This window comes from Pseudophryne corroboree, chromosome 11, assembly GCF_028390025.1.
Source record: "Pseudophryne corroboree isolate aPseCor3 chromosome 11, aPseCor3.hap2, whole genome shotgun sequence".
Lineage (NCBI taxonomy): Eukaryota > Metazoa > Chordata > Amphibia > Anura > Myobatrachidae > Pseudophryne > Pseudophryne corroboree.
The window spans coordinates 105,547,007-105,571,519 of record NC_086454.1 but is presented as its reverse complement, the minus strand read 5'-3'; the positions used below and the strand labels follow the sequence as shown (position 1 = coordinate 105,571,519).

Here is a 24,513-nt window from a genome sequence, read left to right as displayed (position 1 = left end):
GTTATTTTTCTAAAAAGTTAGGTTTTTGGCATTTAGAATCTTGTATTACAGGTTGAGTCTCCCTTATCCAAAATGCTTGGGACCAGAGGTATTTTGGATATCGGATTTTTCCGTATTTTGTAATAATTACATACCACAATGAGAGATCATGGTGGTGGGACCCAAGTCTAAGTACAGAATGCATTTATGTTACATATACACCTTATACACACAGCCTGAAGGTAATTTTAGCCAATATTTTTTATAGCTTTGTGCATTAAACAAAGTGTGTGTACATTCACACAATTAATTTAGGTTTCATATACACCTTATACACACAGCCTGAAGGTCATTTAATACAATATTTTTAATGACTGTGTATTAAACAAAGTTTGTGCACATTGAGCCATCATAAAACAAAGGTTTCACTATCTTACTCTCACTCAAAAAAGTCCGTATTTCGGAATATTCCGTATTTCGGAATATTTGGATATGGGATACTCAACCTGTATAAAAATGCACATTTGTTGACCGTTAATTTCAGGACTAAAATGAAAACAAAGATGTACTGATTAAATCTTGACTAAAACGAAACAAAAACCAATACTAAAATGTGATTTTACTTTAAATTTATTCATTTTTTAAGTAAATGACTAAGACAAAAACTAAATTGAAAATACTTGTCAAAATTAACTATGATGTAAAGGATGTGACATCTCTGGCACTAGCTAGTGCGCCCACTGTGTAAGGGCCACTACTCTGGCATAATGTGTGTAAGGGGAACTATTGTGAAGCATAATGTTAATAAGGGTCTCTAGTGTGTGGTGTATTGTGACTAAAGGACACAACTATGTATTGTAATGTGAGTAAAGGGCGCTACAGACTGGTCGACCCGCCGCCAATACGGCAGACGGGCGACCTGGAGGTGGGTGGGGGAGAGGTGACGGGTGGAGTGAATTTTCTTCACTCCCCCCGTCACCCGGCTCTATAGCAGTGCATGCAAATATAGACGAGCGTCCATATTGGCCTGCATGCACAAGCGACAGAGCACTAACGATGAACGAGCGCGGGGCCGCACATCGTTCATTGTTGGTGCCTCCACACTGAAAAATATGAGTGGTATTTCGTTAATTAATGAACTAGATCGTTCATATCTTTCACTGGTATCGACCAGTGTGTAGGGCCCTTAAGGGGCAATTCTACTGTCTGGCATAATTTGAATTGGTTGTGCTCTTGTGGGGCCATGCCCTTTTCACACAAGACCACACCCCATTTTTAACACGTGCCTTTCCTTTTTCAAATATGACAGGGGGGCAGTCATCTACTGTGCCAGGTGCACTCCAACCTTTACATAATTTTATTTTGTTTCTGAAGATAAAAAGCTTTTTAAAGTGTTAACAGAAGCGGTCTTAAGATGGGAGGCATTTGATATAAATAGCACGGCGAGCGCAGTGAGCCTGCAAGGGACTCTTTTGTGCTCACCCTGTTGCCAGGATCCTGGCGCCGGTATCCAGAGTGTTCGCTTACCGTAGTAGACCCTTTAAGATATTTATCTAGTCTTTAAAAAGGCATAGGTAAATGAATGCATATTTCGATACATATACTAAAGATAGGTTATGTGCACATCTCTTGTGCAATTATAACAAAATTGTGTCTATTACAAAACTTTTTTTTGGAATATGTGACAAAGGAAATAACTGCTGGTTAATGTGGGCATTCACCGGTACAAGTGATCATTATCTGAAACTTGAACCTGACACATACCATCTGTAAATTATGCCGATTTTTGGCCATATATGCCTTATATTCAAGATTCGGAAACACTAGTACAAGAATAAGCCCTTACTGCTCGTGTCCAAGTACCCTTTTTAACACCGTAATTGCCTCTCCAGATGTAAATGTCAAAATGTTACAAATGTGAATATTGTTTTATGAGCAAGTTCTGTGCAAAATCGCACAAGAGATGTTTATGCAAATGTACAGAGTCTGAGTCATTCACTCAAGGGTGTTATGAAACAGACAAGTGTTTATTAAAGCTGATAGGTAGATAATGATATGATACATTTTCAAAAAGTGAATGACTACTTTAAAAAAAAAAAAGGGAGGGTTTCGGCCTGTGAAACACATTCACAAATTCTTCAAGATCTCACAACAGTATTTATTAATGTTTTTTTTTTTTTTTAAGGTTCATTGTTTCTAGAGAACAGATACAATATTTGTGGGAACTAGGCTTTTCGTGGATTCGAATAGCAACTTGCTTAAACATCAGTGTTTCAACTTTGTACAGAAGACGACAAGAACTAAACTTGCCTACATCTTCTGACAACAGATTCAGTGATATATGTGATGATGAACTTGATCAGCATATCTTGAGTTTTCTAAATTCCACACCAAATGCTGGAGAAAGTTATATTCAAGGTAGTCTCAGAAGCCGAGCACTGAGAGTACAGAGGTGGAAAATTAGAAGGAGGCTGCAACTTCTGGATCCTGTTGGCCGAGCTGTTCGTAAAAGACGGGCTATTCAGCGTAGAGTTTATAGTGTACCAGGTCCAAATCATTTGTGGTAAGAACATGTTGTTGCAATCGCGCTCCCAGGGCTCGATCCTTCCCGTCAGGATCACAGAATATTATACCCGCTAGGGACACCAACACCTAAATCCTGAACAGGATCAGGACACCAGCGCCGGAATCCCGTCAGGATCCAAATCTCTGGATGCCAGAGGAGGTGAGTATGTAGCCGAGGGTAAGGGGGAGTGTTTAGGCACTTACTGGGGGAGGTTAGTGTTAGGTTGCGGGTTGAGGTGGTAAGGGTTAGGCACTAAGGGGTAGGGTTAGGTTTAGGCTGTGTGGAGGTAAGGTTAGGAACTAGGGGGTGAGGTTAGGGTTAGTCTGTGGGAGAGGAGTGTTAGGCTGCGGAAGGTGGGAGGTTAGGGTTAGGAATTAAGGGAGGAGGGTTAGGTTTAAGCTGCTGGGGTTTAGGGTAAGGCACTATGGGGGAGGATAGTGTTAGGCTGCAGGAGGTATAGGGGGGTAGCATACTTGCTGAGCCCGTCGGGATGCCAGTGTCAGGATATTTACTGCCGGCATCCTGATGGCCAGGATATTGTATATAATCCATTGTAATCAGCTGTGTGCACTTTCATTTAGGCTTAATAATCCAATAAACCAGAACCTATTTTTTTTTTTATCATTTTATTTTTTTGGTCTACTGTACACAATGTAATGGTGTGAATAGTAATTCTACTACTAGTATTATTTTATTGATATAAAAAGGGATTACTAAACTAAAAATATATTATATATCCCACCCATGTAATGTAAACTTTTCTTTTGTACTCGACAAATAAAGCATTAGTTGGTTTGTATATTAACTGTAGTCTGTCAGGGTTTGCTATTGATAATAACTTCAGATGGTAGAAAAAAAAACCTCTCCAAATCTGGTATAGTTGACACATTGTACCTCATTCAGATGTGATTGCTGTTTCTATCCTTTAGCTTTTTCCAATATATGCATATACAGGTTGAGTATCCCTTATCCAAAATGCTTGGGACCAGAGGTATTTTGGATATTGGATTTTTCCGTATGTTGGAATAATTGCATACCATAATGAGATATCATGGTGATGGGACCTAAATCTAAGCACAGAATGCATTTATGTTACATATACACCTTATACACACAGCCTGAAGGTCATTTTTGCCAATATTTTTTATAACTTTGTGCATTAAACAAAGTGTGTCTACATACACACAATTCACATATGTTTCATATACACCTTGTATACACAGCCTGAAGGTCATTTAATACAATATTATTAATAACTTTGTGTATTAAAGTTTGTGTACATTGAGTCATCAAAAAACAAAGATTTCACTATCTCACTCTCACTCAAAAAAAGTCCGTATTTCGGAATATTCCGTATTTCGGAATATATGGATATGGGATACTCAACCTGTACTTGCAAATGTGAACAGCAATCTGAGCATAGATCTGCCCACTGCTGCCTCCTAGCTGGCATACAAATACTGATAAATCAGTACCATAGTTTCATATGGGTGCGTCACAAAGATATAGTGCCTCTGTAGACATGCAGGCTATGCTTCTCTCCCCGAATGCAGCGATCTCTCCAGTAGCAAGGTAATTAATAGCTGATCATTTATGCATGACCAGAAAATGCATTCTGAACATCCATGACTCATGTGTTCACCCAATCACTCCAATTTACCACCACGAACACTGTCTAAATGGTGTTTGCGACTGTTATCATAATTCATGCACTGTGCATGCGCATTGCAGCTCTGAGGTATGCACATTTTGAAAAAAGAGACTGATGTGCCTGCTGCAGCTGTTTTGCAACTAGATAAGAATGAGAGCATTGTTCTTAACGGTATATACTTAAGGATGTATCCTTTGGTTAATTGTTCCACAATATTTAACCTAGTTACAGTATCACCTTTGTGTTAGTAGGTGCTCACAATTATTAAAAGCCCCTCATTTCTTAAGAAACGCATAAACTTAAATTAGACAGTTGTATAATTTTGAGTAGCAATATGTGATTTTGTTGAAAACAAGGTCATCATAATAACCATTATTTTTTTTCCTTTCTTTCAGGCATATTGACAGTAACCACAAGCTAATCTCTTGGAGATTTGTGTTCCATGGTTGCATAGATGGGTTCAGCAGAAATATAATTTATCTTAAAACTGCTACAAACAATAATGCATCAACAACACTGCAATTATTTCAAAAAGGTGTATCAAGGTTTGGATTACCATTACGAGTAAGAGGAGACATGGGTGTTGAAAATATTAACATAGCACGTTACATGATTAACTCAAGAGGACCTAATAGGGGTAGCTTCATAACTGGCCAGAGTGTTCACAATCAACGGATAGAACGCTTATGGGCAGAATTAAACAGAGTTGTCATCTACTACTTTAAAGATTTATTTTTATGGATGGAGCATAGAGGAATACTAAATACTAACAATGAGTGCCATCTCTTTGCTTTGCATTATGTATATCTGAGAAGAATTAATCATGCAGTAACAGAATTTGTTGCACAATGGAATAATCACCTTATGAGCACTGAAAGATACCATTCCCCAATGCAGTTATGGACAGCTGGAATGCTTCATAATCCAATGTTTGACACAGAAGTAAACATCGATGAGTATGGCATAGATAACTATGGCTCTACAGCCACAATAGAAACAAATAATAATGTTGTTGTACCAGACAATACCATTATATTGGATGTAGATGAGATGACAAACCTTTGTCTACAATTTGATCCCACAACAAATGATTTTAACCACGGAGTTGAACATTTTAAGAACACCTGTGATTTTCTTGAACGTCTAAATATAATTGTATAAAGATAATGATTTTTAAAAAAAAATTAAGAACTTTATTTGTTAAACATGATACTGTTACAACATTAAAATAAATTCAATCTCTGGAAGCACTTTATTTGCACTTTTATTCATTTACTAAAAACCTGCTTTATCAAAGGCACGCAATATTTTTTCACCTTGATCCTCTAGAGGACACTGGAGTACATACAGTACACTGGGGTATAGACAGGTGGATAAATATATCCTGACACTTAAAATTTCTTTAAATAAGTTTAGCTCGCTCCTCTCCCTCTATACTCCTCCAAGACCATTTTAGATTAGTGGTTTGAGTGAGCTGGATGTTTCCTGTGCTCCAGCCCCTTTTTATACTTTAATTTTTAATTGCTTCTATCAAGGCTGCAACAGGCAGATTGCAAGCTGCTGCTGTCTGTCTGCACAGTAGGAGCTACAGGCAGGCCCCGCCATGGCTTCCTGAGGACAGCATCCAGGGCCCTGACCACAGGATCACCGGACCCTGGTGACCCACCACAGCTTACAAACCCCTTGGGGGGCACAGACGCGTTCATTTGCCCAGTTAGTAGACACAGATACCGAGTTAGACACAGATACCGACACGGATACTGATTCCTGTGTCGACTATAATGATGCCAGATTGAATCCTAAACTGGCTAAGAATATTCAGTACATGATTGTGGCAATAAAGGAGGACCCTGAAGTTCCTGATACGAGGGTCTGCATGTATAAGTGTAGGAAACCTGAGGTAACGTTCCCTCCCTCTAATGAACTGAATACTCTTTTTTTAAAAGGCTTAGGAAAATCCTGACAGTTTTTGCTTTACAAGAGAATTCTGCTGACTTATCTATTTCCCTCAGGGGACAGGAAAATGTGGGAGTCAACCCCCCTCTGTGGACAAGTCTTTATCCCGTCTGTCCAAAAAGGTAGCTCTTCCGAGTCCGGACACGACAGCCCTGAAGGATCCTGCGGATCGTCGACAGGAAAGCACATTGAAATCGATATGTCTATACGGGGACGCTGCTCAGACCTACCGTGGCGTCGGCATTGGTGAGTAGCGCTATTGAAAAGTGGGCGGATAATTTATCCACTGAAATTGATACCCTGGACAGGGATAGCATTCTCGTAACTTTAAGTTACATAAGGGACGCTGCAGCATATCTGAAAGACGCTGCAAGGGATATTGGCATTTTGGTATCACAGGCCAATGCCATGGCAGTCTCGGCTAGGAGGGCATTGTGGATTCATCAATGTAATGTTGATGCGGACTCAAAGAAAGCTATGGAGACTCTGCCGTATAAAGGTGGTGTCTTGTTTGGTGACGGCCTTGCATACCTGGTATCTACGGCTACTGCGGGTAAATCATCATTTCTACCTTATGTCCCTTCACAGCAGAAGAAAACGCCTCACTATCAGATGCAGACCTTTAGGACCAATAAGTACAAAAGAGGTCGAGGGGGCTCCTTTCTTGCTACTAGAGGTAGGGGAAGGGGTAAAAGATCACTTGCGGTGTCAGGTTCCCAGGAGCAAAAGCCCTCCGCGGCTGCTGCAAAATCCTCCACATGACGCTGGGGCTCCTCTGCATGAGTCCACTCAAGTGGGGGCACGTCTTAGGCTTTTCAGTCAGGTCTGGATTCGATCGGGCCTGGATCCTTGGGTATTAGACATGATAACCCAATGTTACAAACTGGAGTTTCAAAACGTGCCCCCTCAACATTTTTTAAAATCAACCTTGCCAGCGTCTCTCCCGGAAAGGGAGGTAGTATGCGCAGCCATACAAAAGCTGTGTCAACATCAGGTCATTGTCACAGTACCACCGTCACAACAAGGAAAAGGTTTTTTTTCGAGCCTGTTCATGGTATCGAAGCCGGATGGCTCAGTCAGACCGATTCTGAACTTAAGGTCTCTCAATTTCTATCTGAAGAGATTCAAATTCAATGGAATCTTTTTGGGCAGTAATCCCCAGTCTGGAGGGTGGAGATTTTATAGTGTCAGTAGACATAAAGGACGCGTACTTACACGTCCCCATTTGCCCTCCGCATCATGCGTACCTGAGGATTGCGGTTCAGGATTGTCATTACCAATTTCAGATGTTGCCGTTTGAGCTTTCCACGGCTCCAAGGATCTTCACAAAGGTGATGGCGGAAATTATGGTCCTCTTGCGCAAGCAAGGAGTCACAATTATCCCGTACTTGGACGAACTGCTGATAAAGGCAAGATCAAGGTAGAAATTACTAGAACACGTCACACTCTCCCTGAAGATTCGACAGCAACATGGTTGGCTCCTGAATTTGTCAAAATCACAGTTGGTTCCGACAAAGCGGCTGTCGTTCCTGGGCATGATTCTGGACACAGAGTTACAGAGAGTTTTTCTCCCGGTGGAGAAAACTCTGGAAATCCAGAACATGGTAAAAGGGATTCTGAAACCGGCAAGGGTGTCGATTCATCAGTGCACTCAATTGCTAGGAAAGATGGTGTCGGCCTACGAAGCCATTTCCTTTGGCAGGTTTCATGCCGGGGTTTTTCAGTGGGACCTGCTGGACAAGTGGTCTGGGTCTCACCTGCACATGCACCGAAAAATAGGTCTGTCTTCCAGGACCAGAATCTCTCTCCTGTGGTGGCTGCACAGTCCTCATCTTCTAGAGGGATGTAGGTTCGGGATCCAGGATTGGATCCTGGTGACCACGGATGCAAGTCTCCGAGGATGGGGAGCAGTCACACAAGGGGAAAATTTCAAGCGAAAATGGTCAAGTCACGAGGCTTGTCTGCACATTAACATTCTGGAATTGAGGGCCATTTACAACGGTCTTCGGCAAGCGGAGAATCTTCTTCAAGATCTGCACATCTTGATTCAGTCGGACAACAGCAGAGGTGTACATAAACCGCAAAGGCGGAACAAAAAGCAGAGAGACAATGGCAGAGGCCACAAAAGTTCGCAGCTGTGCGGAAAGGCATGTAAGCGCTCTGTCGGCGTTCCTCATTCCAGGAGTGGACAACTGGGAAGCAGAACTTCCTCAGCAGACACGATCTCCATCCAGGGGAGTGGGGTCTTCATCAAGAGGTCTTTGCAGACGTGACATGTCATTGGGGAATTCCTCATGTAGACATGATGGCGTCTCGCCTCAACAAGAAACTTCGGATGTATTGTTCCAGGTCGTGGGACCCTCAAGCAATAGTGTTGGACGCCCTGGTGACTCCGTGGGTGTTTCCGTCGGTCTACGTGTTCCCTCTGCTTCCACTCATCCCGAAGGTGATAAGGATCGTAAGAAGAACAAGAGTTCCGGCGAAACTAATTGTCCCAGACTGGCCAAAGAGGGCCTGGTATCCGGATCTTCACGAGTTGCTCATAGGAGATCCGTAACCTCTTCCTCTACGAGAGGACCTGTTGCAGCAAGGTCTCTGTGCATGTTCCAGGACTTACCGTGGCTGCGTTTGACGGCATGGCGGTTGAACGCCATATTCTAGCCCGGAAGGGGATTCCCAGTGAAGTTATCCCCACTGTACTACAGGCTAGAAAAGAAGTAACAGCGAAGCATTACCACCGTATTTGGTGAAAATATGTGTCTTGGTGTGAATCCAAAAAGGCCCCTACGGAGGAATTGCAACTTGGGCGTTTTCTCCATTTTCTACAAGCTTGTGTGGATGCGGGCCTTAAACTAGGCTCCATTAAGGTACAAATTTCGGCCTTATCAATATTCTTTCAGAAGGAATTGGCCTCCCTCCCTGAGGTTCAGACTTTCATGAATGGGGTGCTGCATATCTAGCCTCCTTTTGTGCCTCCGGTGGCACTGTGGGATCTCAACGTGGTGTTACAGTTCCTGCAATCTCCTTGGTTTGAACCTTTACGGAAGGTTCAGTTAAAATTCCTTACTTGGAAAGTGGTCATGTTATTGGCCTTGGCATCCGCAAGGCGGGTGTCTGAGTTAGTGGCCTTGTCTCACAAGAGCCCCTATTTGATCTTCCATGAAGACAGAGCGGAGTTGAGAACTCGGCAGCAGTTTCTGCCAAAGGTGGTTTCAGCTTTTCACATGACCCAACCTATTGTGGTGCTAGTGGCAACTGGCGCCCTCGTGGACTCAAAGTCTCGGGATGTGGTCAGGGCTTTTAGAATCTATGTAGCCAGAACAGCTCAGATTTGGAAAACAGAGGCTCCGGTTGTCTTATATGCTCCCAACAAGATTGGGACGTCTGCTTCCAAGCAGACTATTGCGCATTGGATCTGTAATATGATTTAACAGGCTCATACTACGGCTGGATTGCCGTTACCGAAATTGGTTAAGGCCCATTCTACCAGGAAAGTGGGCTCATCTTGGGCGGCTGCCCGTGGGGTCTCGGCGTTACAGCTTTGCCGAGCGGCTACTTGGTCGGGTTCAAACACTTTTGCAAAGTTCTACAAGTTTGATACCCTGGCTGATGAGGAACTGTTGTTTGGTCAATCGGTGCTGCAGAGTCATCCGCACTCTCCCGCCCGATCTGAAGCTTTGGTATAAACCCCATGGTCTGTGAAGTGTCCCCAGCATCCTCTAGGACGTAGAAGAAAATAGGATTTTAATACCTACCGGTAAATCCTTTTCTCTTAGTCCGTAGAGGATGCTGGGCACCCGTCCCAGTGCGGACTCTATCTGCAGTAAGTGGTTGTAGTTTTTGCTTGTGTTACACATTGGTTGTGTTTGGTCATAATCAGCCTGTTGCTGGGTTTTTGTTCATGCTGTTGACTGGGTTTGGTTACAAATGCCATGTTGTACGGCGTGTTAGTGGTGTGAGCTGGTATATATCTATGGCGTTAAGTGCACATCTAAGCATGAAATTAGACTTCCTAAACTTAAACGTTTCGGTGGAACCCCTGTAGCTAGGTTTCCTGAAACTGATGTCGAATGTGATCATATAGTGATCACTGTTACCCAAAGTCTCCCCAACTTTAGTATTTGATATAATGTCCACATTATTAGTAATTACTAGATCCAGGGTAGTTTTACCCCTAGCTGGGTCCTGGACTAATTGAGACAAGTAGTGATGCCTAAACGTATTTAAAAACCTGCTGCCCCTCGCTTTAGCACATGAATCGTTACTCTAGTTTATATCCAGGTATTTAAAATCCTCAATCACAAGGATGTCCCCCAATCCCGCAGCCGTTTTGATTTGCTGCAATAGTTGTTCTTCCTCATGTATGCTAATATCCGGCTGGTTGTAGCACGTGCCTATGACTAGTTTTGCATAAATTCCCCCACTTGAGATTTCTTCCCATAGTGACTCTACATTATCGCCAGTTTCCTCATAGATAACCTCCTTTAGGTATGGTTTAACATAAAGACATACACCACCTCCTCTTTTGTTAGCCCTGTCCCTCCTAAAAAGAGAATACCCCTCTAAGTTAGCAACCCAGTCGTGGAGTCGTCCCACCATGTTTCCGTAATACCTGTCATACTCAGCCTTTGATGCTAACAATTCCAATTCCCCCATTTTACCTGCTAGACCAGGCATTTCCAACCACGGTCCTCAAGGCACACCAACCGTGCAGGTTTTAGTGATTTCCAGGCTTCAGCACAGGTGACTTTATTAGTAGCTCAGTTATTTTGATTTAACCATCTGTGCTGCAGCCTGGATATCACTAAAACCTGCACTGTTGGTGTGCCTTGAGGACCGTGGTTGGGAATGCCTGTGCTAGACTATTAGCATCTGCATACAGGTTGCTGAGTATACCACTGCATTGCTGTGCATTACTCTGCTGCATTGTCCCTCTCTAATGTACTGAGGATTTAAAGTTCATAGAAAATTCATCTGTATTACACTAGCATAGAAATGTTGCTGCTTAATATTAGCAAGTTACCGGTGTATCTGCTATATTCTACCCACAATGCACTCCTCTCCAGGTTAGCACAACTTGAAAAAAATTAATCGTTTATTTGTGTTATAACAGTGGGATCCATTCTGATGGTAATCTGGTTCCAAAGCGCAAGGTCACACAGTGTGTGAAACAGGACTTCTGCACTTTGGACACATTCTGTAGCTCCACATTTACTTCTTATACGATGTATTAGAGTTATGACCTGCACCCAGGACCTGACAATTGTATTTCTTGAAAATTTGCTGTACTTACGATGAAACTCCACATTCAGTAAATTACATGCACTGCACAGCTTCCACGGCGACCTTACAATGTATGTTCAGTAATATGTTTACTAGATTATAACACCACGGATAAGTATTTTGGTGAAACCATGGCTACCTTCTGTGGGGTAAATTGACTAAGATGGGGTTTGTTTTTTAGAAACATTGATGTTGCCCATACCAAACAGATTGTAGCTATTATCTTCATGTTACGTAGAATCTGGTTGCTATGGGCAACATCACCAGTTATATAAAATAAATATTAAAAAATCTCCCATCTTCATAAATTTAGTCCTTTGCACCTAAATAGTGTAAGGGTTATCATTTAATGCCTCTTGACTCTGAAGTGATAGGGCCATGTGAGAGTAACCTCAACACCTGGGTGTATCAGCATTATTATTAGAATTGTTCTGTATTCCCTATGGAGTAATAAGCTGAGCTCTATCTGTTATAGGACTAAATTACCTTATATTGCGTTTGTGCCTTGACCTGTGGATACAACGTGCACATTCTTCTGTTACAGCGGTGGGTATACCCACCCCCTTGACTAGAAATGGAGGGGTGTTTCTTGCTAAACTTGCGAGTCCTCCATCCCAGTGCAATACTGTTAGGCAGAGGTATCCCACAGACAGCACTGTTATCCAGGTTTTGGATGTTATACTAGTGCAGCGCTGGATTCCCTATGTTGGCTGTAAAATTTCTAGAAAGTCAAATTTAAACTTGGTCCAGGGATAGAGGGTCAAGCTAAGACAGGGCGCAGCCAATCCATCCTGCACCACTGCTCGGATGGCTGTCCTGGGAGGGTTCCTTTGTATATCTGACCTCCCCATTGATACTGCCACCTTCGCTTTTGAAGGACAGCCCTTCACCTCGGGTGTAGTATGGTATGCCGACGATTGGACTCCCGGCGACCAGCATACCGGCGCCAGGAGCCCGACACCGTGCCGAGCGCAAAGGAGCCCCTTGTGGGCTCGCCGTGGGGACGGTGACACGCTATGCGCACAACGCTATTTTATTCTCCCTCCATGGTGGTCGTGGACCCCCACGAGGGAGAATATGTGCCGGTATGTCGGGATTCCATCGCCGGTATACTGTGCGCCGGGATCCCGACATTCGGCAAACTGAAGATCACCCCTTCACCTTATACACTAAGTCACTCCCACATGTGGGTAGCCTCATTTTATACTAGTTCCAGCAGTAGTGCACTGCTCAGCAATAAACTTCAATCTGCTTACCACTGCAGTTCTCAGATACTGTGAGGCAGCAACATATCAACAGTGAGACCTTCCTTGAAGCTCCATATGAAGGGGTCATGAGATGCACTGTGGAGGTCTGGTGGCTGAAGGAGTGTGGGGTATAGCTACTGCATGCGTAGGGCTGGATACACACTGAAAGATCATCTGCAGATGATTTGGCCATACACACTGCCCAACCTTTAATGACTGACTTCACAACTGGGTGTGCATTTACATGCAACCACCCAGTTGCATTGTCAAGCCCTGCCGGACCATATATATATATATATATATATATATATATATATACATATACATATACATATATATACATATATATACATATATACACACACACACACACGGATATAGCTGCAGATATGAGGCATCTGATGTGCTGCCTGGCTATTGCGATATGTACACCATCATTCTGACATATCAGGGGTACACCAAGTCCGTTGAACCAGCAATATTAATTCAATTGACTGTCCAATAGATTGGCCACTGTGTACCCACCTTGGGACTTACACTGTGTATAAACACTCCCTCTCCCCTCCCCTCCCCCCGTAGCTACTGTATTCTGCCTCCTGTGTGAAATTTTTTTACTATATCGTGTGCCAAAAGCATTTCCATGACACACTAGCTATTTGTTGCTGCAAGCATTCTGCAGTCAGTCCCATTTTGACTTTAAATGTAAATACTTTATTTTTTTTATTTTTTAAGGAAGCACAAACATTACAATATAACAGCAGATGCAATTTGTAGGATGTGATAGAAAGGACACTGAAAAAAAAGCTACATTACAGACCGTACAAGAACTAAAGGAGATAAATGAGAAACATTGTAATGGACACAAATAGAACACCCACAGGAATAAATGTGTGATATACTGTGACAATTTAAATATCAGGCTTGGGTCACAATTTCTAAATTTTTATTACAAAAATATAGGCAAGACCAGCTGCAGTATTGCAGTCAACTCCCTCCGTAAATTTTACTCTGCTCTAAATAGTATAAAAACAGAACAAACATTTAACTAAATATGTTGAAAAAACAGCAAGTTTTTAAAGCATCCCCATAATAAAAAAGGGTGGGTTGAAAAGGCTGCACATAGACTCTATGAATCAAATGTTTAAACATAATGAAAACTCCTAGTCACCTCCTCTAAAATGGACACCTGCACACTGAGATATTTTAACTATGAGGAATGGTGGGCTGCACTACTTATACTGTAGGTGAGGCCACCTTTGATATATATAATGCTGGGTACACATTAGTACAGGCATGTCCAAACTGCGGCCCTCCAGCTGTTGTGAAACTACATATCCCAGCATGCCCTGACACAGTTTTGCTGTCAGAGAATGCTAAAGCTGTGTCAGGGCGTGCTGAGATGTGTAGTTTCTCAATAGCTGAAGTGCCGCACTAGTAGATATATCTGCATATATATGTATGGACGGCCGGGCATTGTGTTGAGCAAACACACTGCCTGATCCATCGGGACTGACATCATCAACTGTTTGGGTGTTAACATGTGCCTGCCCATTCATTGACCGCCCATAGACACAGCGATGCACCAATAAAATCGACAGATATATTGGTAGTCGGCTGTACTGCAGGGCCAACGGACAGCATTCACAGATATATCGTTCGTACACACTGGCTGACTGACCCACAATATATGGGCCATTCAACAGAACGGCTGATATATCAGCCAGTGTGTACCCAGCATAAGTAGACATAAGTTAACTGAGCTCAAACCACTGGAGTTTGTGTTTTAGTGTATGTATATTTGGATACAAATACTATACATAGGTTGTGTGTCTCAATGTTAGTGTCAGTAGTAGCATAGTGTTATGCGGTGTGTTAGATGATTTGGGCAGAGAGATGTGACACTGAACATATATATATATATATATATATACTTTTTTCCATCAGCATCTAGCCCAGTTTTGGACAATACAAAACTATCCAGAAACTACATTATACAGAGGGATGGTCCTTTAAGTGTCATAGTCAACATCTATGTTCCAACTTCAAGAAACGTTACAAACGGTAAAGATGTAAAAAAAAAAAAACATACTATGGTCGGCCAAAACCAGGTGAATTCAGAATACCAAATTCTAAGTTTTCTTTGAATTCTTTGTAACCTTTGGAAAATGGAAGTCTAAGCACATTGCCACAAGTGTTAGCCTCTGGATAGTTTGACGATCCATCAATAAATTCAATGGATGGCTGTGGGTCAAGTCCTATTGGTGGAATATGGTTTACGCCAGTCACAAACAACAGTATATCTTGTAGCTTGGTTCTGCATTCTCTCTCTGAAATAGTGAAACCAAATAAAAGCAAATGTTATCATCAACTTAAAAATCATTAGTACCGGCATTTGCACTTTTGCATATATGTAAGCATGTGAAAATAAAAGTATACTAACCTTCACAATCCAGAATAAAGTCTCGCCAGTAGCAAATAATTCTCTCTTCACGAATCCTTGCATTACTACCCACTGGACTATAGGATATTTTGAAGAGATGAGACACGACATCGGATGTCATAACATCCTTTTTCCATATAAATGCTTTTTTAAATAAATCCGGATGCGCATTCATTGCGTCAAGCACACCCAATGTCTTCAGTCCCTCTTTAAATCTAAAATTAAAACATTTAAATCAATAGAATATTGGGACATTAACAAATCGCTACAGATAAACTATAGGTAGTCCTTCTGGACTCCGGAAGGATGAAATGAAAGATCTAGGGGCAGTTGTGGAGGCTGCTGCAGGTGCCAAAATGCTGCTGAGCCCGCTCTAATGTAGCTCCGACCCCCACCATGGCAACGGAGCTACTGCTGTATGTTTATACTGGCCATGTTTCCCTGCATCTAAAAACCTCACATAAATGCTTGGTTTACCTTTTATTTAGCCAGTCTCACGCGGGGGCCATAGCGGGACCCCACAGGAGGGTTCTGCCCTCCACACTATGCTGTCAGCTGCACAGTAAACCAGGGGGTCACTCCTAGCTGGGCCCCCGGTTGGTACTCACCACTGACGATCACCCTCTGATGCTAAACTAACGCTGCCTGTTTACTTAGGTAAAATCTACACAAAATTGTGTGTGAAGTCTAAAACAAATCGCTGGACAAGCAGTGTGTTTTATGGTATCTTCAGTTTCTGGTGTCCAGTTTTAGTCAATTACATTGAGATTCCCTTATTTATGGGAGACATCAGTCAAATAGAGACAGATTATAAGGACGGCATAGCTCAATATCTGTGCATGCTTTGGTATATTATAGAATAAAGAGTTAAATTTAAACAAAATAAAAAATTGCGTGATTAACCCATCCTACAAAGTTTCTGAGCCCATTCTGGTTAATCAAAATTAGGAGAAAAATGGTGTGGGTACCAGTCTTATTTCTTTACAGTGATACTAGAGATTACAGCAATCCTACACCAGCAGCTTTGAACTTTTAGAACCACAAGGGCCAGCATGTAATGGGCCTATGGTACCTGTACCCAGACTCTAAAGTACTAGTCTAAAATTAAAATAAAAAAAAGATTTGAAATTGATTGAGGATTTAGTAAATATGTGATTTGTAAAATAACACTCAAATTTTTGAAACACTCCAAAAACAAATTGATATTTAGTAAATTTCTCTTACATCCTAGAGGATGCTGGGGTCCATATTAGTACCTTTAAGACTTTAATAGTGTGGGCTGGCTCCTCCCTCTATGTCCCTCCTACCAGACTCCGTTTAGAAAATTTGCCCGGAGGAGCCGTTCACACCTAGGGGAGCTCTATAGAGTTTTTCTAGTAAAGTTACTTTTTAGAGTTTGTTTTTGTACAGGAGGCTGTTGGCAACAGCCTGCCAGCAGGGGGGGAATAACGGGGGAGGAGTGTCCGCCCTGCGGGGTCTGAGCCACTGTCTCCACTGACTGGACATTGAGCTCCAGAGGGTATAGATCGCTCCCCGCCGCAGGGGAATGCTCACCCCAGCAGCAGGCCACCACCCCCTTGCAGAGCTGAAGTGTGGCGAGGGAGTCACCGCCACCACCTAACAAGCAGGGGGACGGTGTGAAGATGGCGGCTTCAGGGTAGGAGCGCAGTATTAAGTGCGCTCCCGGACGGCTCAGCGGTACTTTACTGCAGCGCTGTGAGGAGCATCCTGAACGCTCTTACTCTTCGGGAGGACCTTCTGGAACAGGGTCCATTCACTTATCAAGACTTACCACGACTACGTTTAACGACATGGAGGTTGAACACCAGATATGAGCTCGTAAAAGGCATTCCGAACAAGTTTATTCCTACCCTGATACAGGCTAGGAAAGGAGAAACGTCTAAACATTACCATTGCATTTGGAAAAAGTATGTATCTTGGTGTGAATGCAAGAAGTTTCCTACAGTGGAATTTCAACTGGAACGGTTTCTCCTCTTCCTGCAAGCAGGTGTGGATATGGTCCTGAGTTTGGGATCCATAAAGGTCCAGATTTTGGCCTTATCCATTTTCTTCCAGAAACTGGCTTCCCTCCCTGAGGAACAGACTTTCTTGAAAGGAGTTCTGCACATCCAGACTCCCTTTGTGCCACCTATGTCACCATGGGATCTTAATGTGGTGTTACAGTTCCTCCAATCGGATTGGTTCGAGCCTCTACAGGAGTTTGAAGTCAAGTTTCTCACGTGGAAGGCTGTCACTTTGTTGGCCTTAGCTTTTGCTAGACGTGTGTCGGAGTTGGGGGCTTTGTCTTGTTAAAGCCCCTTACTTAATCTTCCGTGAAGATAGAGCTGAGCTCCGGACACATCAGCAGTTCCTTCTAAAGGTTGTGTAGGCTTTTTGTATCAACCAACCTATTGTGGTACCAGTCGCTACTACTGACTCCTCTATTTCGTCATAGTCCTTAGATGTTTCAAGGTCTCTGAAAATCTATGTGAAGAGGACTGCTCGTCACAGAAAATCGGACTCTGTTCTGTATGATCCCAAGAAAATTGGGTGTACTGCTTCTAAGCAGACGATCTCTCACTGGATCAGAGTCACTATCCAGCATGCATATTCTACTGCAGGATTGCAGTGTCCCAAATCTGTTAAAGCCCACTCTACTCTAAGGTGGGTTCTTTCTGGGTGGCTGCTCGGGGTGTCTAGGCTTTACAACTTTGCCAAGCAGCTACTTAGTCTGGGTCTAACATGTTTGCTACGTTTACAAGTTCGATACTTTGGACAGTGAGGGCCTAAAGTTTGGTCAATCAGTTCTGCAGGTCCTCCGCGCTCTCCCTCCCGTTCGGTGAGCTTTGGTACATCACCATGGTACAAATATGGACCCCAGCATCCTGTAGGACGTAAGAGAAAAAATAAGAATTTACTTACCGATAATTCTATTTCTCGGAGTCCGTAGTGGATGCTGGGGTTCCTGAAAGGACCATGGGGAATAGCGGCTCCGCAGGAGACAGGGCACAAAAAGTAAAGCTTTCCGATCAGGTGGTGTGCACTGGCTCCTCCCCCTATGACCCTCCTCCAGACTCCAGTTAGGTACTGTGCCCGGACGAGCGTACACAATAAGGGAGGAATTTTGAATCCCGGGTAAGACTCATACCAGCCACACCAATCACACTGTACAACCTGTGATCTGAACCCAGTTAACAGTATGATAACAGCGGAGCCTCTGAAAAGATGGCTCACAACAACAATAACCCGATTTAGTTAGCAATAACTATGTACAAGTATTGCAGATAATCCGCACTTGGGATGGGCGCCCAGCATCCACTACGGACTCCGAGAAATAGAATTATCGGTAAGTAAATTCTTATTTTCTCTATCGTCCTTGTGGATGCTGGGGTTCCTGAAAGGACCATGGGGATTATACCAAAGCTCCCAAACGGGCGGGAGAGTGCGGATGACTCTGCAGCACCGAATGAGAGAACTCCAGGTCCTCTTTTGCCAGGGTATCAAATTTGTAGAATTTTACAAACGTGTTCTCCCCCGACCACGTAGCTGCTCGGCAAAGTTGTAATGCCGAGACCCCTCGGGCAGCCGCCCAAGATGAGCCCACCTTCCTTGTGGAATGGGCCTTAACAGATTTAGACTGTGGCAGGCCTGCCACAGAATGTGCAAGTTGAATTGTGCTACCAATCCCACGAGCAATCGACTGCTTAGAAGCAGAAGCACCCAGCATTGTTGGGTGCATACAGGATAAACAGCAAGTCAGATTTCCTGACTCCAGCCAACCTGGAAACTATATTTTCAGGGCCCTGATAACATCCAGCAACTTGGAGTCCTCCAAGTCCCTAGTAGCCGCAGGTACCACAATAAGCTGGTTCAGGTGAAACGCTGACACCACCTTAAGGAGAAACTGGGGACGAGTCCGCAGCTTTGCTCTGTCCGAATGGACAATCAGATATGGCTTTGTGAGATAAAGCCGCCAATTCTGACACTCGCCTGGCCGAGGCCAGGACCAACAGCATGGTCATTTTCCATGTGAGATATATCAAATCCACAGATTTGAGTTGTTTAAACCAATGTGATTTTTTAGGAATCCCAAAACTACGTTGAGATCGCCCAGTGCCACTGGAGACATCAAAGGGGCTGTATATGCAGTACTCCCTTAACAACTTCTGGACTTCAGGAACTGAAGCCAATTTCTTTCTGGAAGAAAATCAACAGGCCGAAATTTGAACCTTAATGGACCCAATTTGAGACCCATAGACACTCCTGTTTGCAGGAAATGTAGAAATTAACCTAGTTGAAATTCTTCCGTGGAGCCTTCCTGGACTCACACCCTGGCACATATTTTCACCTAAGTGGCGATAATGTTGTGCGGTCACCTCCTTCCTGGCTCTGACCAGGATAGGGATGACCTCTTCCGGAATGCCTCTTTCCCTTAGGATCCGGCGTTCACCCGCCTTGGCGTCAACGCAGCTGCGGTAAGTCCCGGAACAGACACGGTTCTTGCCGAATCAAGACCCTTCTTAGTATCTCTTGAAGTTCCGGGAACCAAGTCCTTCTTGGCCAAACCGGAGCCACGAGTATAGTTCTTACTCCTCTCCTTCCTATCATTTTCAATACATTGGGTATGAAAAGCAGAGGATGGAACACATACACCGACTGGTACACCGACGGTGTTACCAGAGCGTCCCAGCTATTGCCTGAGTGTCTCTTGACCTGGCGCTTCAGGTGGGACGCCATCATAACCACCTTTGGTCTTTCCCAACGGTTTACAATCATGTGGAAACTTCCAGATTAAGTTTCCACTTTTCCGGGTGGAATTCATTTATGCTGAGGAAATCTTCCCAGTTGCCCACTCCCGGAATGAACACTGCTGACAGTGTTATCACATGATTTTCCGCCCAGCGAAGAATCCTTGCTGTCATTGCCCTCCTGCTTCTTGTGTCGCCCCGTCTGATAACGTGGGCGACCGCCCTGATGATGTCCTACTGGATCAGCACCGGTTGACTTTGAAGCAGGAGTCTTCCTAGGCTCAGAGCATTGTAAATTTCCCTTAGCTCCAGTATATTCATGTGGAGAGAAGTCTCCAGACTTGACCACACTTCCTTGGAAATTTTTTCCCTGTGTGACTACTCCCCAGCCTCTCAGGCTGGTATCCGTGGTCCCCAGAACACAGTCCTGAATGCTGAGTGTGCTGCCCTCTAAAAGATGAGCACTCTGCAGCCCCCACAGAAGAGACACCCTTGTCCTTGGAGACAGGATTATCCGCTGATGCATCTGAAAATGCGATCCGGACCATTCGTCCAGCAAATCCCCTGAGATCTGCCGAATGGAATCGCTTCGTAAGAAGCCACCATTTTTCCCAGGACTCCTGTGCATTGATGCACTGATACTTGGCCTGGTTTTAGGAGGTTTCTGACTAGGTCGAATAACTCCTTGGCTTTTTCCTCCCGGAGGAACACCTTTTTCTGGACTATGCCCAGAATCATTCCTAGGAACAGCAGACGTATCGTCGGAAAACAGCTGCGATTCTTGGAATATTTAGAATCCAGTCGTGCTGTCGTAGAACTACTTTAGATAGTGCTCTTCCGACCTCCAACTGTTCTCTGGAACTTGCCCTTTTCAGGATATCGTCCAAGTAAGGGATAATTTAGATGCCTTTTTTCTTTGAATAAACATCTTTTCGGCCATTACCTTGGTAAAAGGCCCGGGGTGCCGTGGATAATTCAAACGGCATCGTCTGAAACTGATATTGACAGTTCTGTACCACGAACCAGAGGTACCCTTGTTGAGAAGGGCAAATTTGGACATGGAGGTAATCCTTGATGTCCAGGGACACCATATAGTCCCCTTTTTTCCGGTTCGCTATCACTGCTCTGAGTGACTCCATCTCGATTTGAACCTTTTATGTAAGTGTTCAAAGATTTCAGTTTAGACTATGTCTCACCAAGCCGTCTGGCTTCAGTACCACAATATAGTGTGGAAAAATAATACCCTTTTCCTTGTTGTAGGAGGGGTACTTTGATTATCACCTGCTGGATATACAGCTTGTGAATTGTTTCCAATGCTGCCTCCCTGTCGGAGGGAGCCGTTGGTAAAGCAGACTTCAGAAACCTGCGAGGAGAAGATGTCTCGACTCTCCAATCTGTACCCCTGGGATAATACTTGTACTATCTAGGGGTCAACCTGCGAGTGATCCCACTGCGCGCTGAGACTCTTGAGACTACCCCCCCACCTTGAGTCCGCTTGCATGGCCCCAGTGTCATGCTGAGGACTTGGCAGACGCGGTGGAGGGCTTCTTTTCCTGGGAAGGGGCTGCCTGCTGCAGTCTACTTCCCTTACCTCTATGTCTGGGCAGATATGACTGGCCTTTTGCCTGCATGCCCTCATGGGAAAGGAAGGATTGAGGCTGAAAAGACGGTGTCTTTTTCAGCTGAGATGTAACTTGGGGTAAAAAGGTTGGATTTCCCAGCTGTTGCCGTGGTCCCCAGGTCCGATGGACCGACCCCAACTAACTCCTTCCCTTTATACGGCAATACTTCCATGTGCCGTATGGGATCTGTATCACCTGACCACTGTCGTGTCCATGACATCTTCTGGGTGATATGGACAACGTACTTATCTTGATGCCAGAGAGCAAATATCCCTCTGTGCATCTCACGTACATATATATAGAATGCATCCTATTAAATGCTCTATATGAATAAAATATTTTCAGTCAGGGAATCCGACCAAGCCAACCCAGCACTGCATCTCCAGGCTGATGGCGATCGCTGGTCGCAGTATAACCACCGTATGTGTGTATATACTTTTTAGGATATCTTTCCAGCTTCCTATCAGCTGGCTCCTTGAGGGCGGCCGTATCTGGAGACGGTAACGCCACTTGATAAGCGTGTGAGCGCCTTATCACCCTAAGGGGTGTTTCCCAACGCGCCCTAATTTCTGGCGGGAAAGGGTATAACGCCAATATTTGCTATCGGGGTAACCCCACGCATCATCACACACTTCATTTTATTTTATCTGATTCAGGAAAAACTACAGGTAGTTTTTTCACTCCCACATAATACCCTTTTTTGTGGTACTTGTAGTATCAGAAATATGCAACACCTCCTTCATTGCCCTTAACGTGTGGCCCTAATGAGAAATACGTTTGTTTATTCACCGTCGACACTGGATTCAGTGTCCGTGTCTGTGTCTGTGTCGACCGACTGAGGTAAATGGGCGTTTTTAACGCCCCTGACGGTGTTTCTGAGACGCCTGGACCGGTACTAATAGTTTGTCGGCCGTCTCACGTCGTCAACCGACCTTGCAGCGTGTTGACATTCTCACGTAATTCCCTAAATAAGCCATCCATTCCGGTGTCGACTCCCTAGAGAGTGACATCACCATTACAGGCAATTTCTCCGCCTCCTCACCAACATCGTCCTCATACATGTCGACACACACGTACCGACACACAGCACACACACCGGGAATGCTCTGACAGAGGACAGGACCCACACTAGCCCTTTGGGGAGACAGAGGGAGAGTTTGCCAGCACACACCAAAACGCTATAATTATATAGGGACAACCTTATATAAGTGTTTTCCCTTATAGCATCTTTATATATATCTCAATATCGCCAAAATCAGTGCCCCCCCTCTCTGTTTTAACCCTGTTTCTGTAGTGCAGTGCAGGGGAGAGCCTGGGAGCCTTCTCTCCAGGCTTTCTGTGAGAGAAAATGGCGCTGTGTGCTGAGGAGATAGGCCCCGCCCCTTGTTCGGCGGGCTCGTCTCCCGCTATTTAGTGAATCTTGGCAGGGGTTAAATATCTCCATATAGCCTCTGGGGGCTATATGTGAGGTATTTATCGCCAAAAAAGGTTTTCATTTGCCTCCCAGGGCGCCCCCCTCCCAGCGCCCTGCACCCTCAGTGACTGCCGTGTGAAGTGTGCTGAGAGGAAAATGGCGCACAGCTGCAGTGCTGTGCGCTACCTTTAGAAGACTGCAGGAGTCATCAGCCGCCGATTCTGGACCTCTTCTTACTTCAGCATCTGCAAGGGGGCCGGCGGCGCGGCTCCGGTGACCATCCAGGCTGTACCTGTGATCGTCCCTCTGGAGCTGATGTCCAGTAGCCAAGAAGCCAATCCATCCTGCACGCAGGTGAGTTCACTCCTTCTCCCCTAAGTCCCTCGTTGCAGTGATCCTGTTGCCAGCAGGACTCACTGTAAAATAAAAAACCTAAGCTAAACTTTCTCTAAGCAGCTCTTTAGGAGAGCCACCTAGATTGCACCCTTCTCGGCCGGGCACAAAAATCTAACTGGAGTCTGGAGGAGGGTCATAGGGGGAGGAGCCAGTGCACACCACCTGATCGGAAAGCTTTACTTTTTGTGCCCTGTCTCCTGCGGAGCCGCTATTCCCCATGGTCCTTTCAGGAACCCCAGCATCCACAAGGACGATAGAGAAATAGGATTTTAATACCTACCGGTAAATCATTTTCTATTAGTCCGTAGAGGATGCTGGGGACTCCAAAAATAAGAATTTACTTACCGATAATTCTATTTCTCGGAGTCCGTAGTGGATGCTGGGGTTCCTGAAAGGACCATGGGGAATAGCGGCTCCGCAGGAGACAGGGCACAAAAAAGTAAAGCTTTACTAGGTCAGGTGGTGTGCACTGGCTCCTCCCCCTATGACCCTCCTCCAGACTCCAGTTAGGTACTGTGCCCGGACGAGCATACACAATAAGGGAGGCATTTTGAATCCCGGGTAAGACTCATACCAGCCACACCAATCACACCGTACAACTTGTGATCTAAACCCAGTTAACAGTATGACAACAGAAAGGGCCTCTTAAAGATGGCTCCTTAACAATAACCCGAATTAGTTAACAATAACTATGTACAAGTATTGCAGATAATCCGCACTTGGGATGGGCGCCCAGCATCCACTACGGACTCCGAGAAATAGAATTATCGGTAAGTAAATTCTTATTTTCTCTATCGTCCTAAGTGGATGCTGGGGTTCCTGAAAGGACCATGGGGATTATACCAAAGCTCCCAAACGGGCGGGAGAGTGCGGATGACTCTGCAGCACCGAATGAGAGAACTCCAGGTCCTCCTTTGCCAGGGTATCAAATTTGTAAAATTTTACAAACGTGTTCTCCCCCGACCACGTAGCTGCTCGGCAGAGTTGTAATGCCGAGACCCCTCGGGCAGCCGCCCAAGATGAGCCCACCTTCCTTGTGGAGTGGGCTTTTACAGTTTTAGGCTGTGGCAGGCCTGCCACAGAATGTGCAAGTTGAATTGTGTTACAAATCCAACGAGCAATCGACTGCTTAGAAGCAGGTGCGCCCAACTTGTTGGGTGCATACAATATAAACAGCGAGTCAGATTTTCTGACTCCAGCCGTCCTTGCAA

General features: G+C 44.4%; 2 protein-coding genes across 7 annotated transcripts in view; one reads left to right on the top strand and one right to left on the bottom strand.

Moving 5' to 3' along the window:
- LOC134969018 (uncharacterized) overlaps positions 1-5,443 on the top strand; it is a 45,216-nt gene extending 39,773 nt beyond the window's left edge. For 5 of the 6 annotated variants that reach the window (XM_063944719.1, XM_063944720.1, XM_063944717.1 and 2 more), the window contains exons 3-4: positions 2,165-2,542; positions 4,592-5,443. In XM_063944719.1, coding sequence (XP_063800789.1) covers positions 2,165-2,542; positions 4,592-5,357 — 1,144 coding nt within the window. In that variant the 3' untranslated portion in view covers positions 5,358-5,443. Of the gene's footprint in view, positions 1-2,164; positions 2,705-4,591 lie in introns of all 6 variants that reach the window. The other variant, XR_010189375.1, reaches the window with a different exon arrangement.
- A 7,927-nt stretch (positions 5,444-13,370) lies between these two features.
- Positions 13,371-24,513, bottom strand: part of LOC134969988 (uncharacterized) — a 33,780-nt gene continuing 22,637 nt past the window's right edge. The window contains exons 9-10 of the mRNA XM_063946115.1: positions 15,123-15,337; positions 13,371-15,009 (exon numbers count right to left, since the gene is read on the bottom strand). Coding sequence (XP_063802185.1) covers positions 14,771-15,009; positions 15,123-15,337 — 454 coding nt within the window. The 3' untranslated portion in view covers positions 13,371-14,770. The remainder of the gene's footprint in view (positions 15,010-15,122; positions 15,338-24,513) is intronic.